Source organism: Salvelinus alpinus, chromosome 16 (genome assembly GCF_045679555.1).
Source record: "Salvelinus alpinus chromosome 16, SLU_Salpinus.1, whole genome shotgun sequence".
NCBI lineage: Eukaryota > Metazoa > Chordata > Actinopteri > Salmoniformes > Salmonidae > Salvelinus > Salvelinus alpinus.
In genome coordinates this window covers 12,223,422-12,242,080 of record NC_092101.1, presented here as the reverse complement: position 1 = coordinate 12,242,080, position 18,659 = coordinate 12,223,422, and the positions used below count along the sequence as shown (strand labels likewise).

Here is an 18,659-nt window from a genome sequence, read left to right as displayed (position 1 = left end):
ACAATTTGTCCAATAGAAACTCTCGTTGCAAAACGTTTTACTTTTGGGAGTAAATAGTTTCCGTTGTAAAATGTTTTGCAACAGGATCGGACTAATTAATACACCCCTGATTTATTGCACAGTGCTAGATAGATGGTAAGGAAATACATTTTAAATCTCACCTACTAGTTCTATGAATAAGAGATGTACATTTAGCTAGATTATTACTATTTTATTATTAGTTCGTCTTATGTAGTTGCTTCATGGTCAGGTTCTCTACATTTTACCATTGCTATATGCTATCTAGCTAATGCTAGCTTGCTAATCAGGATAATTATTTATATAGCTAGTTTATGCAAGCAGCTAATGCATATGAGCTAGTAAGCTTTATTACAACATATATTTACATTTGAGTTATTTAGCAGACGCTATTATCCAGAGCAACCTACATGACCATATAACGGTTCGCTAACTAAGTAACCTAACGAACTAATAAGTGATTATGTTAGAAGAATACGATTGCAAAGAAGGTGATTACAAGCAAATTTGACATGTAGCTATCTAGAATTATGTCTCTTGCGTGTGTTATACCTGCAAAGTGTAGCCCAAGGAAGCCACGCAAGGGACGGATTAAACATACATTTCTCTGATTGGACAAGGACAGAAAACACATGCTCAATCAGTGGACAAGTGTATGGTTGAATGATGGAGGTGGCCTATGTTTGTGAGTGGGAGAAGAGACCCAAGAGCAACCACTGTCCATCCATCCCACTGGTGTGTGCCTGGTCCTGCAGGAACCTAGTTGCCTTTACCACAGACCTAAAAAATGAAGAAGATGAAAAAGGTACACAGCTATGCTTTTGGTACTGATCTTCTGACAGTTTTGATGTTATTGTGCAGAGCAAATCAAACAAATCCCATTGCCCGTATCAGTTTTGATCCTATAAACGCATATCATTTTGCATATGTAATTCAACGCCTAGTGACTTGATTAGCAGAACATGCACTGCAGCAATTTGCTTTATTTCAGAAGTCAGTCATATGGTCCACATCATTGACACAGAGCACCCATGGGATGTGTACTCCATTTACTCTGGACATGCCGAGGTCATATCCTGTCTGGAGTGGGACCAATCAGGTGGGTCAACATAGTAGTAACACCAAATCCACCCTTAAAAGAATAATCCACTCAAACTATATATATATATATATATATATATATATATATATATATATATTATAAATTAGTCCACTGTTGATATGGTCCCAAAATGTTTGAATACAGCAATCAAGTTTTCAAGATATAGGTCTTTCAAAAAGCTAATTGTAACTTGCCACATAATCATGATGATGTGGCAAGTTATTGAAAAGTAGTTTGAGTGGATTATTCCTTTAAAGGTGCAACTGCCCTATCAGTCCAGATAGACTAATGTGGATTGCCAGGAAGTGTCCCTGGTGTATTGAGTTTAAAGGTTGCGCGTGTGTGTGCATGCGCACACGCACGATTGCATCCGTTCATGTGTCTTTGTGTGTTCCAGGTTCCAGGTTGCTGTCTGCTGATGGAGACGGGCAGATCAAGTGCTGGGCGATGGCAGATCACCTGGTGAACAGCTGGGAGACTTCACTAGGGAGTGCTGTGGACGGAGACCCTATCGTAGCTCTGTCCTGGCTGCATAATGGAGTCAAGCTGGCTCTGCATGTGGAGATGGTAATGGACCAGCTTATTCTCATATTCACAGTGTCTACCAGCTCTTCTCAACTGTCTATGTGGACCTTGTGATTTATTACTTTGTCAGTATTTTATAGACAAGTTTAAGAGCATTGGGCCAGTAACTGAAAGGTTGCTAGATCGAATCCCCGAGCTGACAAGGTAAAAATCTGTCGTTCTGCCCCTAAACAAGGCAGTTAACACACTGTTCCTAGGCCGTCATTGTAAATAAGAATTTGTTCTTAACTGACTTGTCTAGTTAAATAAAGGTTTAATAAAATAAAATAAAAACCTTTACACTGTATACTGGTTGAAAATGGCAGATTTGGACACTGATAAGCGGCTAAATTGGAACGCGGTGGCTGTACAGTAACATGCTATACATGATGTCAGAGCTCAGGGTGTCCGCTTCACAGCTCTGTATGGGTTTTGACTGACAGCCGTTCTGAACATGAGCACTGCGCTTGACAAGAAGTTGCCCCCATTCCTCGCGCTAATTGGGCAACTTTTGCAAATGTTTTGTTGTCTGAGTGAGGGAAGCTGTAAATTACGAGGACTCAATGTATTTTGAGAGATGATACGTTGAGGATTATAATAAACCTCATACAAGCAGGCCAAACACTCGTGAGTCCAAATGTCCACTTCACATTTCCATATCATAAAACCTATGTAATACACAGTGTCAACGTTTAGGAACACTATGTTTGATGTACAGTTACAAGATGACATGGCTTTACACCCTACGTTGTCCTGAACAGAATGAGTCTATGTTTGTTGTATTTTGAAGAAGATTTGCCGCGGACTACACACCAGAATGCACTTATGACTCCATTCTACGGGCACCAAAATTACGATCTGCTTCTCTGAATTGCCGTATGAAGCCTAACACTGTAAAATCGTATTTTATCATTTAGCTAGTCATGTTGACAATAGAGCAAACTTTCAAATTATGCCCACCTGACCCAGATTGCGATTTATAATGGACCGTTTTTGGATTGCGTAAGCAACAACAGTAATTGTGTAAAGGCGGGAATGCAGGGCTAGGTTCACATCAAAACAACTTAAAGTGTGCTTGCTCTAGTTTCTCAACGGCACAGCTAGGAGAGCTAAAAAATGCACCTTATAGTTGAAGACTCTTCTTTGAGTCATAAAAGTGCATTAAAATGACTTAGGAACTGTGCACACTTTGGAGAGGTGTGTGGCCACTTGGAAACACCAGTTAGACCTTTCACTCAAACCCTTGTAATTGTTTTTGCCTTATGTTGCACCTACTCCAAATTTTCCAATAATATTCTTATTATGTTACTGAATGTATCCAGAGTATTTTCAGATTTCGTTATCAACCAATGCTCCAAAAAGTACAGTAAATGTAAAATCCATATAAAATCAACAGTGTAATGTTTGGATTCAGTCTTGTGTCAGGTGAACTGTTGTGTCCTCACCTTTAGTCTAATACTTTTCCCATAATCTCTTAATTGTTCCCTTTTTAATTTCTACAATGGTTATGCATATGCTTTCCATATTTCTTCTGTAAGAAACATTTAAATGTAGTCTTGTATAGGCTAATTCTCATGAGTGTAAGGGGTTAAAGCTCTTGAGATCTGCCAATACTGTATATGCCACTATTTGACAGGGGTGCTGTAAAATGGCTGTGAAGCACTGCATATAACAAGCATATACAGACATATCTGTAATTTGCCACTTAGTTTGTTGAAATGTGCTACTACCCACTCTCTCTCTACCTCTCCTCCAACCTTCCCCCACCCCAGTCGGGCTCCACCAACTTCGGGGAGAAGTTTTCACGGGTCAAGTTCTCGCCGTCTCTCACGCTGTTCGGGGGTAAGCCCATGGAAGGCTGGCTGGCAGTAACGGTGAGCGGCCTGGTCACGGTGTCCTTGCTGAAGCCCAACGGACAGCTGCTGACAGCCAGCGAGAGCCTGTGTCGCCTGAGGGGCCGTGTTGCCCTGGCCGACATCGCATTCACCGGCGGGGGCAACATCGTGGTGGCGGCAACGGACGGCAGTAGCTCCTCACCTGTGCAGTTCTACAAGGTATTAGCTAGCAACATCATTTTTTATCATTACTGGCTAACACCAGAAGTGCTGGTGTCTCTAAGTCTGGCAAGCGACACTGTACAAATGCTAATGCATTTTATTTTCTTGTGAAGAGGGTTTACTCCAATGTAATGTATCAAGTAGTACTATTATTGCAATGCCATTATCGTGATTCTAATTCAAGGTGTGCGTGAGCGTGGTCAACGAGAAGTGTCGCATCGACACGGAGCTGCTGCCCTCGCTCTTTATGCGCTGCACCACAGACCCGGTCAGGAGGGACAAGTACCCGGCCGTCACACACCTCAAGTTCCTCACCAGGGAGAACTCAGAGCAGGTGAGAGACACACACTGTGAACACGTTGTCTTTCCAAGTGTCCTTTATTGGGAGTTCTTTCCAGCTTTATCACTTACCAGTACAACATAAACTCAGCAAAAAAAGAAACCTCCCTTTTTCAGGACCCTGTCTTTCAAAGATAATTCGTAAAAATCCAAATAACTTCACAGATCTTCATTGTAAAGGGTTTAAACACTGTTTCCCATGCTTGTTCAATGAACCATAAACAATTAATGAACATGCATCTGTGGAACGGTCGTTAATAAGACACTAACAGCTTACAGACAGTAGGCAATTAAGGTCACAGTTATGAAAACTTAGAACACTAAAGAGGTCTTTCTACTGACTCTGAAAAACACCAAAAGAAAGATGCCCAGGGTCCCTGCTCAGTTGCGTGAACGTGCCTTAGGCATGCTGCAAGGAGGCATGAGGACTGCAGATGTGGCCAGGGCAATAAATTGCAATTCCGTACTGTGAGACGCCTAAGACAGCGCTACAGGGAGACAGGACGGACAGCTGATCGTCCTCGCAGTGGCAGACCACGTGTCACAACACCTGCACAGGATCGGTACATTCAAACATCACACCTGCGGGACAGGTACAGGATGGCAACAACAACTGCCCATGTTACACCAGGAACGCACAATCCCTCGATCAGTGCTCAGACTGTCCGCAATAGGCTGAGAGAGGCTGGACTGAGGGCTTGTAGGCCTGTTGTAAGGCAGGTTGTCTCCAGACATCACTGGCAACAACGTCGCCTATGGGCACAAACCCACCATCGCTGGACCAGACAGGACTGGCAAAAAGTGCTATTCATTGACGAGTCGCGGTTTTGTCTCACCAGGGGTGATGGTCGGATTCACGTTTATCGTCGAAGGAATGAGGGTTACACCGAGGCCTGTACTCTGGAGCGGAATCGATTTGGAGGTGGAGGGTCCGTCATGGTCTGAGGCGGTGTGTCAGCATCATCAGACTGAGCTTGTTGTCATTGCAGGCAATCTCAATGCTGTGCGTTACAGGGAAGACATCCTCCTCCCTCATGTGGTACCCTTCCTGCAGGCTTCCTGACATGACCCTCCAGCATGACAATGCCACCAGCCATACTGCTCGTTCTGTGCGTGGTTTCCTGCTAGACAGGAATGTCAGTTTTCTGCCATGGCCAGCGAAGAGCCCGGATCTCAATCCCATTGAGCACGTCTGGGACCTGTTGGATCGGAGGGTGAGGGCTAGGTCCATTCCTACCAGAAATGTCCGGGAACTTGCAGGTGCCTTGGTGGAAGAGTGGGGTGGGGTAACATCTCACAGCAAGAACTGGCAAATCTGGTGCAGTCCATGAGGAGGAGATGCACTGCAATACTTAATGCAGCTGGTGGCCACACCAGATACTGACTGTTACTTTAGATTTTTACCCCCCCCCCCCCTTTGTTCAGGGACACAGTTTTCCATTTCTGTTAGTCACATGTCTGTGGAACTTGTTCAGTTCATGTCTCTGTTGTTGAATCTTGTTATGTTAGTACGAATATTTACACATGCTAAGTTTGCTGAAAATAAACGCAGTTGACAGTGAGAAGACGTTTATTTGTTTTCCTGAGTTTATGTATTCAAACAGTGTAGAGCATACATTTAATTATGCCTGGCACAATTACCGTATAAACGCGTGGTGGACGGTTATGGATGAAGACCGTCATGAAAATATAATAACAGTCATAAACGTACAAATAAAACGCTGACTGAAGACAGGACAGCCGGACATTCGTGCAGTTGAGTCCGTTTCTGCAGTAACATGGACTCTACAACGTGATGAAACTTTGTTGCTCCTTGCTGAAACAAGCCAGGTGTTGTAGCTAACGAGTCTGGTTGCCTAGACAATGCTCCCCTCCCTGCAGCAGCATCACATGCAGTCAGGAGGAGGAAATGTGCATTTTTTTATGTATTATAATTTTTCTTGCTATTCGAACAGTTATTACGGTGACCGCAGTCATTTGGCTGACCAATAACCAACATCCAAAAATCCAATACCGTCACAGCCCTACTTTTAATGAATGATACAAAGACCTGTTAAATTGCAGGGAGTGTTAACCAGTTGACTGAGGTGTGTGTGTGTGACTATGATATTAATACTCCTTTAGGTGCTGTTGTGTGCCTCCAGTCAGACGGGCAGCATCGTAGAGTGCTGGTCACTGCGAAAAGAAGGCCTCCCTGTTAATAACATATTCCAGCATCGCTCACCAGTAGGTAAGGAGGAGAACAACAAAAACCAGGAAGAACTCTAATGGAAAATATAAGTATAACTATAGGGGGTATCTCAATAGTTTAAAGTTGGTTCCAATCGTCCACTTTCTTTAAAGAACTGAACAGTTGACAGTAAATTCTCTTTAGGAACCCTCCATTGTGTTTTCAGATCAATTCAGTTTAAGGAAGGGAGACCAGTTAATGATTCCACACTTGAGGTGCCCCCATAAAGACACACAGACACAACCCTTACTCACCCTTTCTCCTCTCCACCCCCACAGTGGGTGAGAAACAGCCGATGATCTTGAAATGGCGCATCCTCTCAGCCACCAATGACCTGGACCGCGTGTCGGCCGTTGCTCTGCCCAAGCTGCCCATCTCCATCTCCAACCCTGACTTAAAGGTGGCGTCGGACACAAAGTTCTGCCCAGGCCTCGGTAAGTGCCCAATAACCCCTCATCGACCATCCATATCTACTCTTGATTACTTCAGGTGGCAGCATACACCTTTCCAGAATGTTGATTTGCAGTACTATTAAACCCCCTAAAGAAGAAGTCATTCTATGCTCAAGAAACATGTTCGGGAAGTGGGAGCTACTTCGAATGTGTCCCACACAACGTAGTTGTATCAAGACAGATTGATGTATAATGGCAGAGAAAGTGTGTAATGTTATACACTCACTGTTGCCCCTGTCTGTGTGTACTGCTGGTGTCAATGTCCACCTTTGGAGATCAATAAAGTGAATTACATTTGATGAGATTCTGTATGGTGGTCCCTCCCAGGCCTGGCCCTAGCCTTCCACGATGGCAGCATCCAGATCCTCCACCGGCTGTCCCTCCACACTATGGGCGTGTTCTACGGCTCCTCCTCGGGCTCCTCCCAGCGGCCCGGGGACGAGCCGGCCATCAAGCGGCAGCGTGCCGGCGGCCACACCGTCCACTTCAAGGCCCTGCAGTTCTCCTGGACCTCGCTGGCCCTGGCCGGAGTGGACAACCACGGCAAGGTGAGAGACGGTAGCACAAGTTAGCTAGTTGGAGCACATCAACCGCGCGCCAATGCGTTCAGATCCGTTGACTATGCAGTGACCTTAAAATGTCCCACACAGTACCGTATCACCCTTTTATCTCGGTAGATGATAGTATAACTTAGATGGCTCACGTTTTTGAAAAAAGGCAAAATATAGTTTTTTTTACCTTCAATGTCCCTTGAATGTCAACCAGCCATTGGGGTTAAAGCTTACAGCAGTGTGTAGTCTAAAGGCGAAATAAAAACTCAAATAACTTTATCCTCTCTAGCAACAATAAGTTATCCCTAATTCTGGTAATCATCCCAGCCCCCAGATATGAACAGCAACAAAAAAAACTCAATTTTAGATCTCTGCTTTGGCTCTTTTCTCCCTCCTCAGCTGCACATGATCCGTGTGTCTCCCTCCATGGGCCAGATGTTGGACATGAACACACTGCTGCGCCACCTGCTGTTCCTACTGGAGTACTGCATGGTGACGGGCTACGACTGGTGGGATGTGCTGCTCCATGTGCAGCCGGGCATGGTCCATAACCTGGTAGAGAAGCTTCATGAAGAGTACATGAGACAGAACCAAGCCCTGCAGCAGGTAGGTGGACCGGGGTCGTGTTCAGTAGGGCACACCGTAGTGAAATGTTATGCAATGGGAAATTGAAATATACACTATATATACAAAATTATGTGGACACTCCTTCAAATTAGTCGATTTGGCTATTTCAGCCACACCCGTGTATAAAATCAAGCACACAGCCATGCAATCTCCAGAGTCTAACATTGGCAATAGAATGGCCTTACTGAAGGGCTCAGTGACTTTCAACGTGGCACTGTCATAGGATGCCACCTTAACAACAAGTCAGTTCGTCAAATTTATGTCCTGCTAGAGCTACCCCGGTCAACTGTAAGTGCTGTTGTGAAGTGGAAATATCTAGGAGCAACAGCAGCTCAGCCGCGAAGTGGTAGGCCACACAAGCTCACAGAACGGGACCGCTGAGTGATGTAAATCATAGCGAGTAAAACTCCTCTGTCCTCAGTTGCAACACTCCAAACTTCCTCTGGAAGCAACTTCAGCACGAGAACTGTTCATCGGAAGCTTCATGAAATGGGTTTCCATGGGCTAGCAGCCGCACACAAGTCTAAGAACACCATGCGCAATGCCAAGCATTGGCTGGAGTGGTGTAAAGCTCAACGCCATTGGACTCTGGAGCAGTGGAAATGCGTTCTCTGGAGTTATGAATCAGGCTTCACCATCTGGCAGTCTGACGGACAAATCTGGGTTTGGCGGATGCCAGAAGAACGCTACCTGCCCGAATGCATAGTGCCACCTGTAAAGTTTGGTGGCGAAGGAATAATGATCTGGGGCTGTTTTTCATGGTTCGGGGGAAATTTAACGCTACGGCATACAATTACATTATTTCTGTGCTTCCAACTTAGTTGCAACAGTTTGGGGAAGGCCCTTTCCTGTTACAGCAGATCAGTGTGGAAGAACTTGACTGGCCTGCACAGAGCCCTGACCTCAACCCCGAGACAGGCCTAATCGCCAAACATCCTGACCTCACTAATACCTTTGTGGCTGAATGGAACATCTAGTGGAAAGCCTTCCCAGAACAGTGGAGGCTGTTATAGCAGCAAAGGGAGGACCAACTCCATATTAATGCCCATGAGTTTGGAATGAGATGTTTGACGAGCACATACTGTCCACATACTTTTGGTCATTCTTGTTCTTATCGGACAAATTTGGGTGTTAGTTGACATTTCAAAACACAACCCAGGGATCCCCACTGCAGGGCGTTAGGTTTGACAAACTGAAATGTGTGACAATGAAGGGATGGAATTGTTTGTTTTTTGTTTTTATAATATACTGTGTGTGTGTGGTAGGTGCTCTCGACACGCATCGTCGCAGTGAAGGCCTCTCTCTGTAAGCTGTCAGTGGCTACGGCGGCGCGAGCCTGCGACTTCCACGCCAAGCTCCTCCTTATCGCCATTAGCGCCACCCTCAAGTCCCTGCTGAGGCCCCACGTCCTCAACACGCCAGACAAGAGCCCCGGGGATAGGCTGGCAGAGATATGCGCCAAAAATACTGACACTGGTGGGAGGACTAGCATCACTACCATTATACCTGTATAATCAATGAATAGACGGATCCTACTTCGGACACCAATTTCACTTAAAGGTGCAATATGCAGGAATTTCCTGGTTGCTAAATTCGAATATTTCACCTAATTTCAACCAATGCATAGTGTAGAGAATCATTGTACCATCTAACCCGCTGTGAAATATCTTTTCAATAATCAAAAATATTGTATTTTCAGCTGTTTGAAGCTGGTGTACAAAAACGCAAGAATGGGAAGCATATAGAAATAGCACACACAGAACATATCTACCGCGTCATTTCTATGTGAATTTGGTCTGGTCGCCCAAAAAGTTACATAATGCAGCTTTAATGTGAGGCTGGAACTCTTTTCAGTTTGTAACCGAGCTTGAGTTGTACATAGTGACCTGTTGTTATTGTTGACCAGACCGATTCTGTAGCCATAAGGCTGTGTTGCTGGCCCTCCTATCTGCTAGCTAGTACCTACAATTATGGGCCGTTTTATTTCAAGACATCAGTGATTCTGGTTGCGATTGACCTTCCCCCTCTCCGTAGATATCGATAAGGTCATGATCAACCTGAAGACAGAGGAGTTTGTGCTGGACGGCCCCCCGCTCCAGTCTCTGCAGCAGCTCATCCAATGGGTGGGAGACTTTGTGCTCTACCTGATGGCTAACCTACCCAATCAGGTGGGTCTCCAGTGCAACACCATTTGTGTGTGGATTTACTCCTACATTTCCATTAACTCGAGCTATAGGCCTTTTCACAACGTGCTGAAAAATTGTGCAATGCTCCAGAACCCCATGCTTACCACATTGGATATTAATGATATGATGTTGCATTGAAAGAATGTAGAGTTGGTGCCAGTATAGAGTGTGTGTCTGTGCTGTCTGTCTCTATCCGCCTGTCTGTATTAACCCGTGTCCTCTCTCAGGGCTCCATCGTGCGTCCCGGCTTTGGGTTCCTGCGCGACGGCTCGTCCCTGGGCATGCTGCGTGAAATGATGGTGATGATCCGGATCTGGGGCCTGCTGAAGCCTGGCTGCCTGCCCATCTACACGGCCACCTCGGACAACCAGGATAGCATGTCCCTCCTCTTCCGCCTGCTCACCAAGCTCTGGCTCTGCTGTAAGGATGGGGCGAACATGTGTAGCTGACTATGTGGATGCATGGGGTGTACACTACCGGTCAAAAGTTTTAGAACACCTACTCATTCAAGTTTTTTTTTCCGCGACGCGGCTTTCGAAAACATATGGCTCTTCTCTTTCATCAGCCAGAAAGAATCCTTCAAATATAAAAGATACACTTACTGTAGCAGTTTTGCACAGATCCATACAGACATGGGTGCCTGCAACCGACAAAACTAGACTTCCCGAGTTATGCTTGCACACGGGTGTTTGGAGCAGCTAGGTGGCTAATTAGCCCAGGTGCTCGCCTCTTGTCTTCCGTAAGCAAGAGCTATAACATGGAGATATGGCCGTGTGGGAACCCTAACCCTATCAAGGTGTGTATCAATTTAACCTTTAGTTTAATTTTTTTATTTTTTATGAAATTGCTGATATGAAAGGTAAGGTCCTTATGCTTCCAAAACCGTACCGCAAGCGACGCGTTAATGTTCAGATTGAGCGTCTGGGCCCTTAACAAAACTCCTCCCTACAGAAGACTCCTTCGTCCATGATCAAGGGCTACAATGAACATTGATTCTGGAAAATGAATGTTCAGTTTCTGTTGTGCGCGGCATTGCGGTACCACATAGCACTAGTAGCATTTTAGCCACAGACTGTAATACTAGCCATCTAGTCTGCGTTTTATAAAAGTGCAATGAGCATAAAATACAATTATATCAGGAATTGGCAACTCGTTCTTATTCTGAGAAATAAGGTAGGCACTTGATTTCAACATCTGAACAAAGTGGACAGGCCAACATGCTGTTCAAACAGTTGGAGACAGACAGAAGGGTGTGTTCATAACAATTCAACTGTTCTGCCTTGTTAGCTAGCAAATAGATCCAAGTTGGCTAGACTTTAAATATACAGATTAGCTGGCTACTCACTAGCATGTGGGCTTGTGCTTGAGAGCTTGTTTATGAGGTCTGTGTTCATTTTCTATAATGCCTGCTACAAGAAGTTGGTCATTATTAGTGAATGTGCATTATGAATGATTGTGGTTACATTTGTAAACAAAAGGGACAGACATGAAAACCAGATCAGTGATTACAGTAAAAATGATCAAATAATGTCATTATTAGTGGGTCTTATGGTTGTCGAAGGCTTATATTTAGCCTAGGTGTCATTTCACAGGCCCTGAATTCATTTGATTATTGCTAACTGTTTAAAATGCAGTGTATTTTATTTCTAATTGGACAACTAGCTTATTTAGAGAACATTAAAAAAAAAATGGAGTTATGATTTTTAGGCCATATTGCCCAGCCCTAGTAGTCCTCCAGGAACTGGGTTGGAGAGCCCTGCCCAATATCCAAAAGTATTTGGACAAATTCACATGTGTATTAAATTTGTCAAAAGTAGCACGCAATGACTACATCAAGCTTGTGACTACAAATTTGTTGGAGCATTTACATTTTTTTTTGTTTCCGATTTATTTTGTGCCCAATAGACGGGTAAATAATGTAATTTTCTTGTAATTTTTGTAACTTTTATTGTGTGTGTATATATATAAAATAACCGAATAAAATCGGTTTCTAAACTACATTAATGTGGATTACAGATAATCATGAATGAATTGTGAATAATGATGAGTGAGAAAGTTATAAATATCATACCTACCCCCCCAAAAAATGATACCCTCCCGTTATTGGTAATGGTGAGATGTTAGCATGTCTTGATATGATCGTTGTGCCTCTAACTTTCTCACTCATTATCATCATTTCTCACTCACTCGTCACAAGCTTGATGTAGTCATTGCGTGCTAGGAATATGGGACCAAATACTACTCACTACTTTAATACACATACTGTAAGTAAATTAGACCCAATACTTGTGGTTCCCTAAAATGGGGGGACTATGTTCAAAAAGTGCTGTAATTTCTAAAATGGTTCACACGATATAGATAACAATGCCCTCAAATGAAAGCTAACCTTCTGCACATTAACCTCGTAGTTATTGTATCATTTCAAATCCAAAGTGCTGGAGTACAGAGCCAAAACTAAACGTGTTTCTGTCCAAATACTTTTGGAGCTCACTGTATGTGTGCCTGGCCTTCACCCATGTATGTCTCCAGCTCGGGACGAGGGCCACCCCCAGGAGCCTGATGAGCCGCTGATAGACGAGTGCTGCCTGCTGCCCAGCCAGCTGCTGGTGCCCAGCATGGACTGGCTGCCTGTCAACGACGGCATCATCTGCAAGCTGCAGGGCAAGCAACCTCTGCGGCTACAGTTTGGCAAGCCCTACAGCCTTCCGGGTCTCAACTCCACCGCCCAGGTGGAGATCTTCTCTAGGTGAGACCCACAGGAGCAGGCTAGCTGGCATTTAGAAAAGGTTTTTTTAGGGTACCTGGTAGACTTTTTAGGGTTACAATTGGGGATAGTGCTCAAGTGACCAAGGCAGTAGCACTGTACTATGTTGACGCAAAAATTCAAAACACAGTTGTCATTGGATCACTATTTGGGGTCAAAGGTCAGATGAAGCTCAGTCTGCTGTAAAGTTGAAAAAGTAACAGCCCATTTGCTAAAATGTGTGTTTCCAGGAGCCCAGGGGCCCAGAGGATGGATAATCTACGTTGTCTCCACATGGGAGTCTGCCCCACAGAGGAGAGCAAAGCCTGCACCCGGTCAGACACCACTTACTCTTTCACCCACTCCCTAGCACTTGCATCTTTCCCTTATTTCTACCTTAACATTATATCATAACAATAGCATATCCCTCTACATGTAACTTTACACATTTAAGAACCTTTTTGTTGGTCCAAAGCAAGCAACAATTTGAAGATTGTCTTTTCCCGACCCTGCTTTTTCAAGCTTTTTCAATATTTATTCACTCTCTCTCCCTATTTCTCTCTCTCTTTCTTCCTTTCTCTCCATCTCAGGTGTGGCTGTGTGACCATGCTCCGCTCGCCCAACAAGACCAACGCAATGAAGCAGTGGGAGCAACGCTGGATCAAGAACTGCCTGTGCGGAGGCCTCTGGAGAAGGGTTCCCTCCACACTGTCCTGAGATCAGTCAACGGACAACTATTGACTCTGGCAAGCCCATGGCCACCGCAAACGCTGACTCTAGATCAGCCTTTGGAGTTTGGACAGTAGATTGCACAGCGCTGCTGCCTCCTAGCAGAAATCACAAAGGACAGATTCCATATCCAATATGATGAAGTATTGGATATCAATGCAGTTCTATTGCACATATCGCCATTTGGAAAGGCTGTGATCATGCCATCATTGTTTCCTACCTGTAAGTAGGAACCACGTTTTTCATGTCCCTTTTTATATTCAAACGTGTGTCAAGAAAATAAAGCTTCTTGAGGACCTTACGGGTGAGAGCTGTGACTTTTTACTTTGAATCCTATTTGAACGCTTTTGTTCATATTTTCCTGTACATTGTGCATTGATGTCAATGGGAGATTTGCACAATAATTAGGATTTGGTCCTTGGTGGTTTGTGTGTCAGATGTAGTTGGCAATTTGTGCCACATGGGGGCACTAGACATCTCGTGTGTATAGAACCTAATCTGGTTTTAGTCCTGTCATGTGCACCAGGGATTAGATGAAGGAACTAATAATGAGTGGAATTAACTGAAGATGGTTTTATATCAAAATGAAGGGTTTTACTTCCCACTCCCAGAAGAGGTTCTGTTTAATAAAAAAGGACTAGAGATGTTTCAAACACAAATTATTTTCTTTGAAGTCATATCTCAGTCCCTGAAATAGCTGGAATGAAATTGACTGTCTAGTCTGGCCAATTTTGAAAGATCTTGTCTAGCCAATTCAGGGTAAAGAGTGTCGGTTTTTATTTAAATTTACCAGAAGATTTAAACATTTCAAAGCATGACTTAAAATGTACTTTCATCTATATCATTTTCAAACACAATTTTGTCCAGGTCTAAGTGAAATGAGATTGATTTAACCAGGGAATGTCTCTGAATCAATTTTACCAGAGAGAACTGCCTGTCTATTTCCCAATAGTATAAAGTCAAAGCAATTTGCACTCAAATTATTACTTCCTATGGACCACTGCTTTACATATTATCAGAAGAACCGCTTGGTTCACCTCATAAAACAAAAGAATATATTAGACGAACTCCCCTCTATATTCAACCACCAAAATAGCGCCTCCTTCTACCATTGGCACACTGCCCACCTCAACCAAACCCCTTCAGGTGAACTCTGTGCCCTCCTTCTGTCTTTCGCTCCGTTGTGGTTGGCTGCTTGCCCTCGCCTCATGAGGTCTCCACACAATCAGGTCACCTTGATGGGGGCACCTTTCTAAGATGAAGCCCATAGGCCAATATATCCTGTCTATCTCCTGTTGGACAATAAAGTTGTATTCAGTTCTGTTAATATATCTCTTAGAGAAATGAATGACCTGAGTGACTTAGTGAAGCTAATTATGGGGATAACTGGGTGTCTGGTATTAGGTGGTATAAAGAAGTGTGTATCTACAGTAGATAGTATCCATCCGATGTTCAGGGTTAAATTAGTATCATGGCCCTACAGCAGGGTGTAACATTACAGAATGTTCAGTGAGATACTGTATGTATTCTGTAGAACATATATAATGCTTTCATGTTGTAATGTAGGACATTGGGTCAACTCAATTCACAATATTTCCATCTGCAACATTCGGAGAACAGCCACTCCATACAGTCTGAACTGTGAGGTATTACCCTTTAGGACTACTACCCTGCTCACCGTACTCAAAAGACCCAACACAGAAGGGCTTTGACTTCTATTCCATTAGCCTAAGGGGATCCACTCATCCCATTTGACAGTTACTCTCATCTTCTGCAATAAGGTTACCAAAAGATACTGTCAAAGAGCATTAAATCGAGAGCTGCACTATCTTTCATGTTGTAGCAGATACTGATACTAATATCGTCAGACAGTTTCCTGGGGACAGTGTAGGAGATATAGGTTAAACTGAACAGATTTAGAATAATCTTCTTGGACTCCTAGGCCCACATACCAAGGTTGTAGTGTGTTTTATGGTCGCCTCATGATCTTGTTTTATACAGTAACAGTAGTGGAGAGTTTAGTCTCTCATCACTGACTATTAGAGGTTTTTCCCCCGCAATTGCTACGTCCCCGTCACGCCAGGACAATCTGGTTGCCACAATGACGCTTTCTCAATATGGGATTTAGCTCGCCTGGTGTGCATTTTTGGAGCCATTCCATTTTCCCTTAAGCGTATATCCCGCCCACGTCTCACACCGGGCGACCTGAATCAAGTGCCCTTTAAAGTCAGAGTTTTGAAACGCCAGTCTTGAAGTGCTGTAAATGTTGGTTGCATAATAGACATGTGATTGAATTAGGCTTGATTGAAATGAATGCTGGCGAGACTTGAGAGCACTTATAGGCTCTGGGTGGGAAGGCTCTTAACTAGCCCTTCTGAGGGTGGAGATTAGGCCTAACATTCAGGCTGTTTTATCCCAAAACTCTTAGATCATTTCCTTTCCTTGTCTCCTTTTCTTTGCAAACATGCACTCAGGCAAAGGACTGAATTTTGTGCACAACATAGAAATTGAAAACCCTGACATTCTTTTCTTTCTATTTTTCTCTCTCTTTCAAACCATCCATTCCTCTTCTCTACCAAGTCCTTTCAGATCAGGAGACAAGGAAACAAGGGGACTGCATTTCCTCTTGGGATGTAGCCATGCCTCCTGTTGGTCTCCCAGTGCCAGGAGTCCTCTGAAAGCTCAGTGGAGGGGAGAGACCAACCGAACAGACTGATTCCACTGACTGAGCAGAGCAGCCGATGGCATATGCAGTGGCGGCTGGTGAGTCGTCGAGTGTAAGTTCATGTGAGGCAGCTGTTTCTTCTCGCCCTCTGTCGAGGCATCCGCGCAACGACTCTGCAGCGAGCGAGCCCAGGGAACAACGAGGGAAGAGAAGGAGGGAGGAGAGGGAAAAATCAATCACAATGCGATCAGTCAATGCAGGACGATAGACACAGAGAGAGGGCGAACGGGAGTGCATTTCCACCACGTTATCGGCTTTTTTTAATCAGCTCAAGAGACGGATAGATCCTTTGGGGGTTCTTCCTTCTACAGTCATGTGGGAATACAAAAGGTAGAAATTGGCAATGCGCTGTACTGAAAGAAAACACGCGTTTTGTGTACAACTGATAACTAAAGAAAAAGTGTTGAGGCAGTGGATGCCTCAACAGGGAATATTAGGCTTTATTTGCTGTATTCTCAATTAAACAGACAGTGTTATGTTGAGTTGAGCTGCCTTCGTATGCCAGGTGGAAGACTGTATTTTCATCTAGTCTATTCATTTAGGTTGAGATTCAGAGTCGGAATTGAGGATGAAATCCATTGAGGTTCAGAATCCCTTTTTTTCCCAAGGAAGGTCAAAACAGCAGCATACATGCATACAGTAACAGTGTGCCATAGGTCGTGGACAAATTCCCACTAGGTTTTCCTGGCCGGTGTCACAGTAGTCCCTTATTAAAACCAATGTACAGCATATTGTTGTAACAAAGGCCCTCAGGAACGTCAGCCGTGACACCTTTCACCAGGGAAAAATGGGGAGGACAATAACAAAGCACTTTTCAATTTTTCTTTCCTTCTCCATCTAACTACCCCCCAGTGATGTATTCTGGGTAACACTTTAGTACAGCTGCCCGAAATAAGGATGACATAACACATTCATAAACAATTCATTGCACCTTTCTACCTATATTTAAACATAAATGCTTAACCCAACGACTGCTGGTAGGCTCTGTGTAGTGCTCTTGCAAAGTTCTAAATAATAAATAGACTAAATAGTGAATAGACTATTGGTTCAAAGAGGAATGTATCTGGTGTGGAGAGTAAGAGGGCTTGCCCAGCCTGGCTACTAGCAACAGTAGTTAATGGCCCAGTGTTTGGTTGGATGAGACTAAACGGCTGGATGGAGCTCATTCATTAGCTGTCTGCCTCGCAGGTGGCCCTGGTGTGTGTGTGTGTGTCTGTGTGCCTGGATACTTGTGTGTGTGTGTTCATGGGTAAATGTACTGTATGTATGTTGTGAGTCCGACTGCAAGAGGTTTCCCTTGGGGGTCCACGACGACCAACCGGTGACAGATATCAATTAAAAATCCCCTTCGTTAAGTGAGCCGAGATCCTCTGGCTTGGAATGATGACACTTAAACAAACGCCTCCATTCCCCACTCACTGTTGCACATTTCCCTGTCTGCATTGAGCGTGGGTGTCAGTGCAGATATGAGGCTTTTCACACTGGCAGGCAGAGTGGAGCGATGCAGTGGATCACACCACCCGCCGTGACATTTTGGATCCATTTCCGGGTCCTGCTCACACAGTTGCTTACAATGTGGTGCCATTGCTGCTCGGTGGAAATACTTGCTCATGTAGCACTGTGTAATGCTGAGTTTCCGGACATGTATATTATTAGTCATTTATGACCATGAGACTCCATCTGCTCCCTCCTGTTGTAACGCTAAGCTTGCCAGGGTCAAATGTGCACAGAAATTATGTTATTAAAGATAGATAGGTGTGCTCAAAGGGTATAGCCTACTGATCCCCTTTATAATAGCTGTAACCTATAATAAGGACTATGGGGGATGTGTTGCAGGCACAGGCTGCAATGCTGGTATATCATATTGTCCCCAAATAAAACCCACAGAAAATCCTGCAAGGCAGAGGCAAGAGGTGTAGGGCTAAAGTAAGCGCAGCCGACTCTCCTGTGGACATTGCTGTGTAGAATGCATGTGGTGCAGATTAGGAGGATCGGTTTTCATTGAAAGGCAGTGAGTGAGTGTCTGCTGCAATTACCTGATTAGTGAGAGAATCTCAAAAAATGGACGTGCTGCACAGATGCCTGTTCGTGGTCCCAAACAAAGACTCCTTGAAGTTATTCTGGTGTAAAACTACAGCGCTGAGCAATCAAAAGAACACGAGGGAGAGAGAGAGTATGCATGAGGGCAGACTGACACCATGTGTCCCTAAAATGATGGTGGGGGAAGAAACCGCCTTTCTCTCACATTGGCTGTAACACACACACACGCACTACACAAAAGGCTACGCACTTCACAAAAGGCTACACACTCACACCCCTCCCCGCTTCTTCTGCTC

The 18,659-nt window shown here is 44.3% G+C and overlaps 1 protein-coding gene and 1 long non-coding RNA gene across 4 annotated transcripts; one reads left to right on the top strand and one right to left on the bottom strand.

The window, feature by feature from the left end:
* Positions 1-51: 51 nt before the first annotated feature.
* LOC139540823 (mediator of RNA polymerase II transcription subunit 16-like) lies at positions 52-13,899 on the top strand. Of its 3 annotated transcripts, none has more exons than XM_071344810.1 (16): positions 52-135; positions 644-823; positions 1,010-1,117; positions 1,518-1,687; positions 3,457-3,738; positions 3,926-4,075; positions 6,205-6,310; positions 6,589-6,744; positions 7,090-7,310; positions 7,713-7,919; positions 9,206-9,416; positions 9,975-10,108; positions 10,354-10,546; positions 12,656-12,872; positions 13,121-13,204; positions 13,460-13,899. In XM_071344810.1, the coding sequence occupies exons 2-16, from the start codon at positions 682-684 to the stop codon at positions 13,584-13,586; spliced, it is 2,508 nt and encodes an 835-aa protein (XP_071200911.1). In that variant the 5' UTR covers positions 52-135; positions 644-681; the 3' UTR covers positions 13,587-13,899. The 3 variants fall into 3 exon arrangements, with proteins under 3 accessions (XP_071200911.1, XP_071200912.1, XP_071200913.1); XM_071344811.1 differs by having other exon boundaries at positions 63-135; positions 639-823; XM_071344812.1 differs by lacking the exon at positions 52-135 and having other exon boundaries at positions 142-823; positions 1,013-1,117.
* Positions 13,900-14,351: 452 nt separating this feature from the next.
* On the bottom strand, positions 14,352-18,578 carry LOC139540826 (uncharacterized). The gene is made up of 2 exons (XR_011668273.1): positions 18,360-18,578; positions 14,352-16,436 (listed from the first exon to the last, which is right to left on the bottom strand). It is a non-coding gene; the product is annotated as an uncharacterized lncRNA (long non-coding RNA).
* Between the last annotated feature and the right edge of the window lie 81 nt (positions 18,579-18,659).

Excerpts from the sequence above, each read along its gene's own strand:
- LOC139540823 (XM_071344810.1), top strand. The coding sequence starts at position 682 with ATGATGGAGGTGGCCTATGTTTGTGAGTGGGAGAAGAGACCCAAGAGC. Across the intron at positions 1,118-1,517 it reads TCTGGAGTGGGACCAATCAG|GTTCCAGGTTGCTGTCTGCT; the intron begins GTGGGTCAACAT and ends TGTGTGTTCCAG. Across the intron at positions 10,109-10,353 it reads TGGCTAACCTACCCAATCAG|GGCTCCATCGTGCGTCCCGG; the intron begins GTGGGTCTCCAG and ends GTCCTCTCTCAG.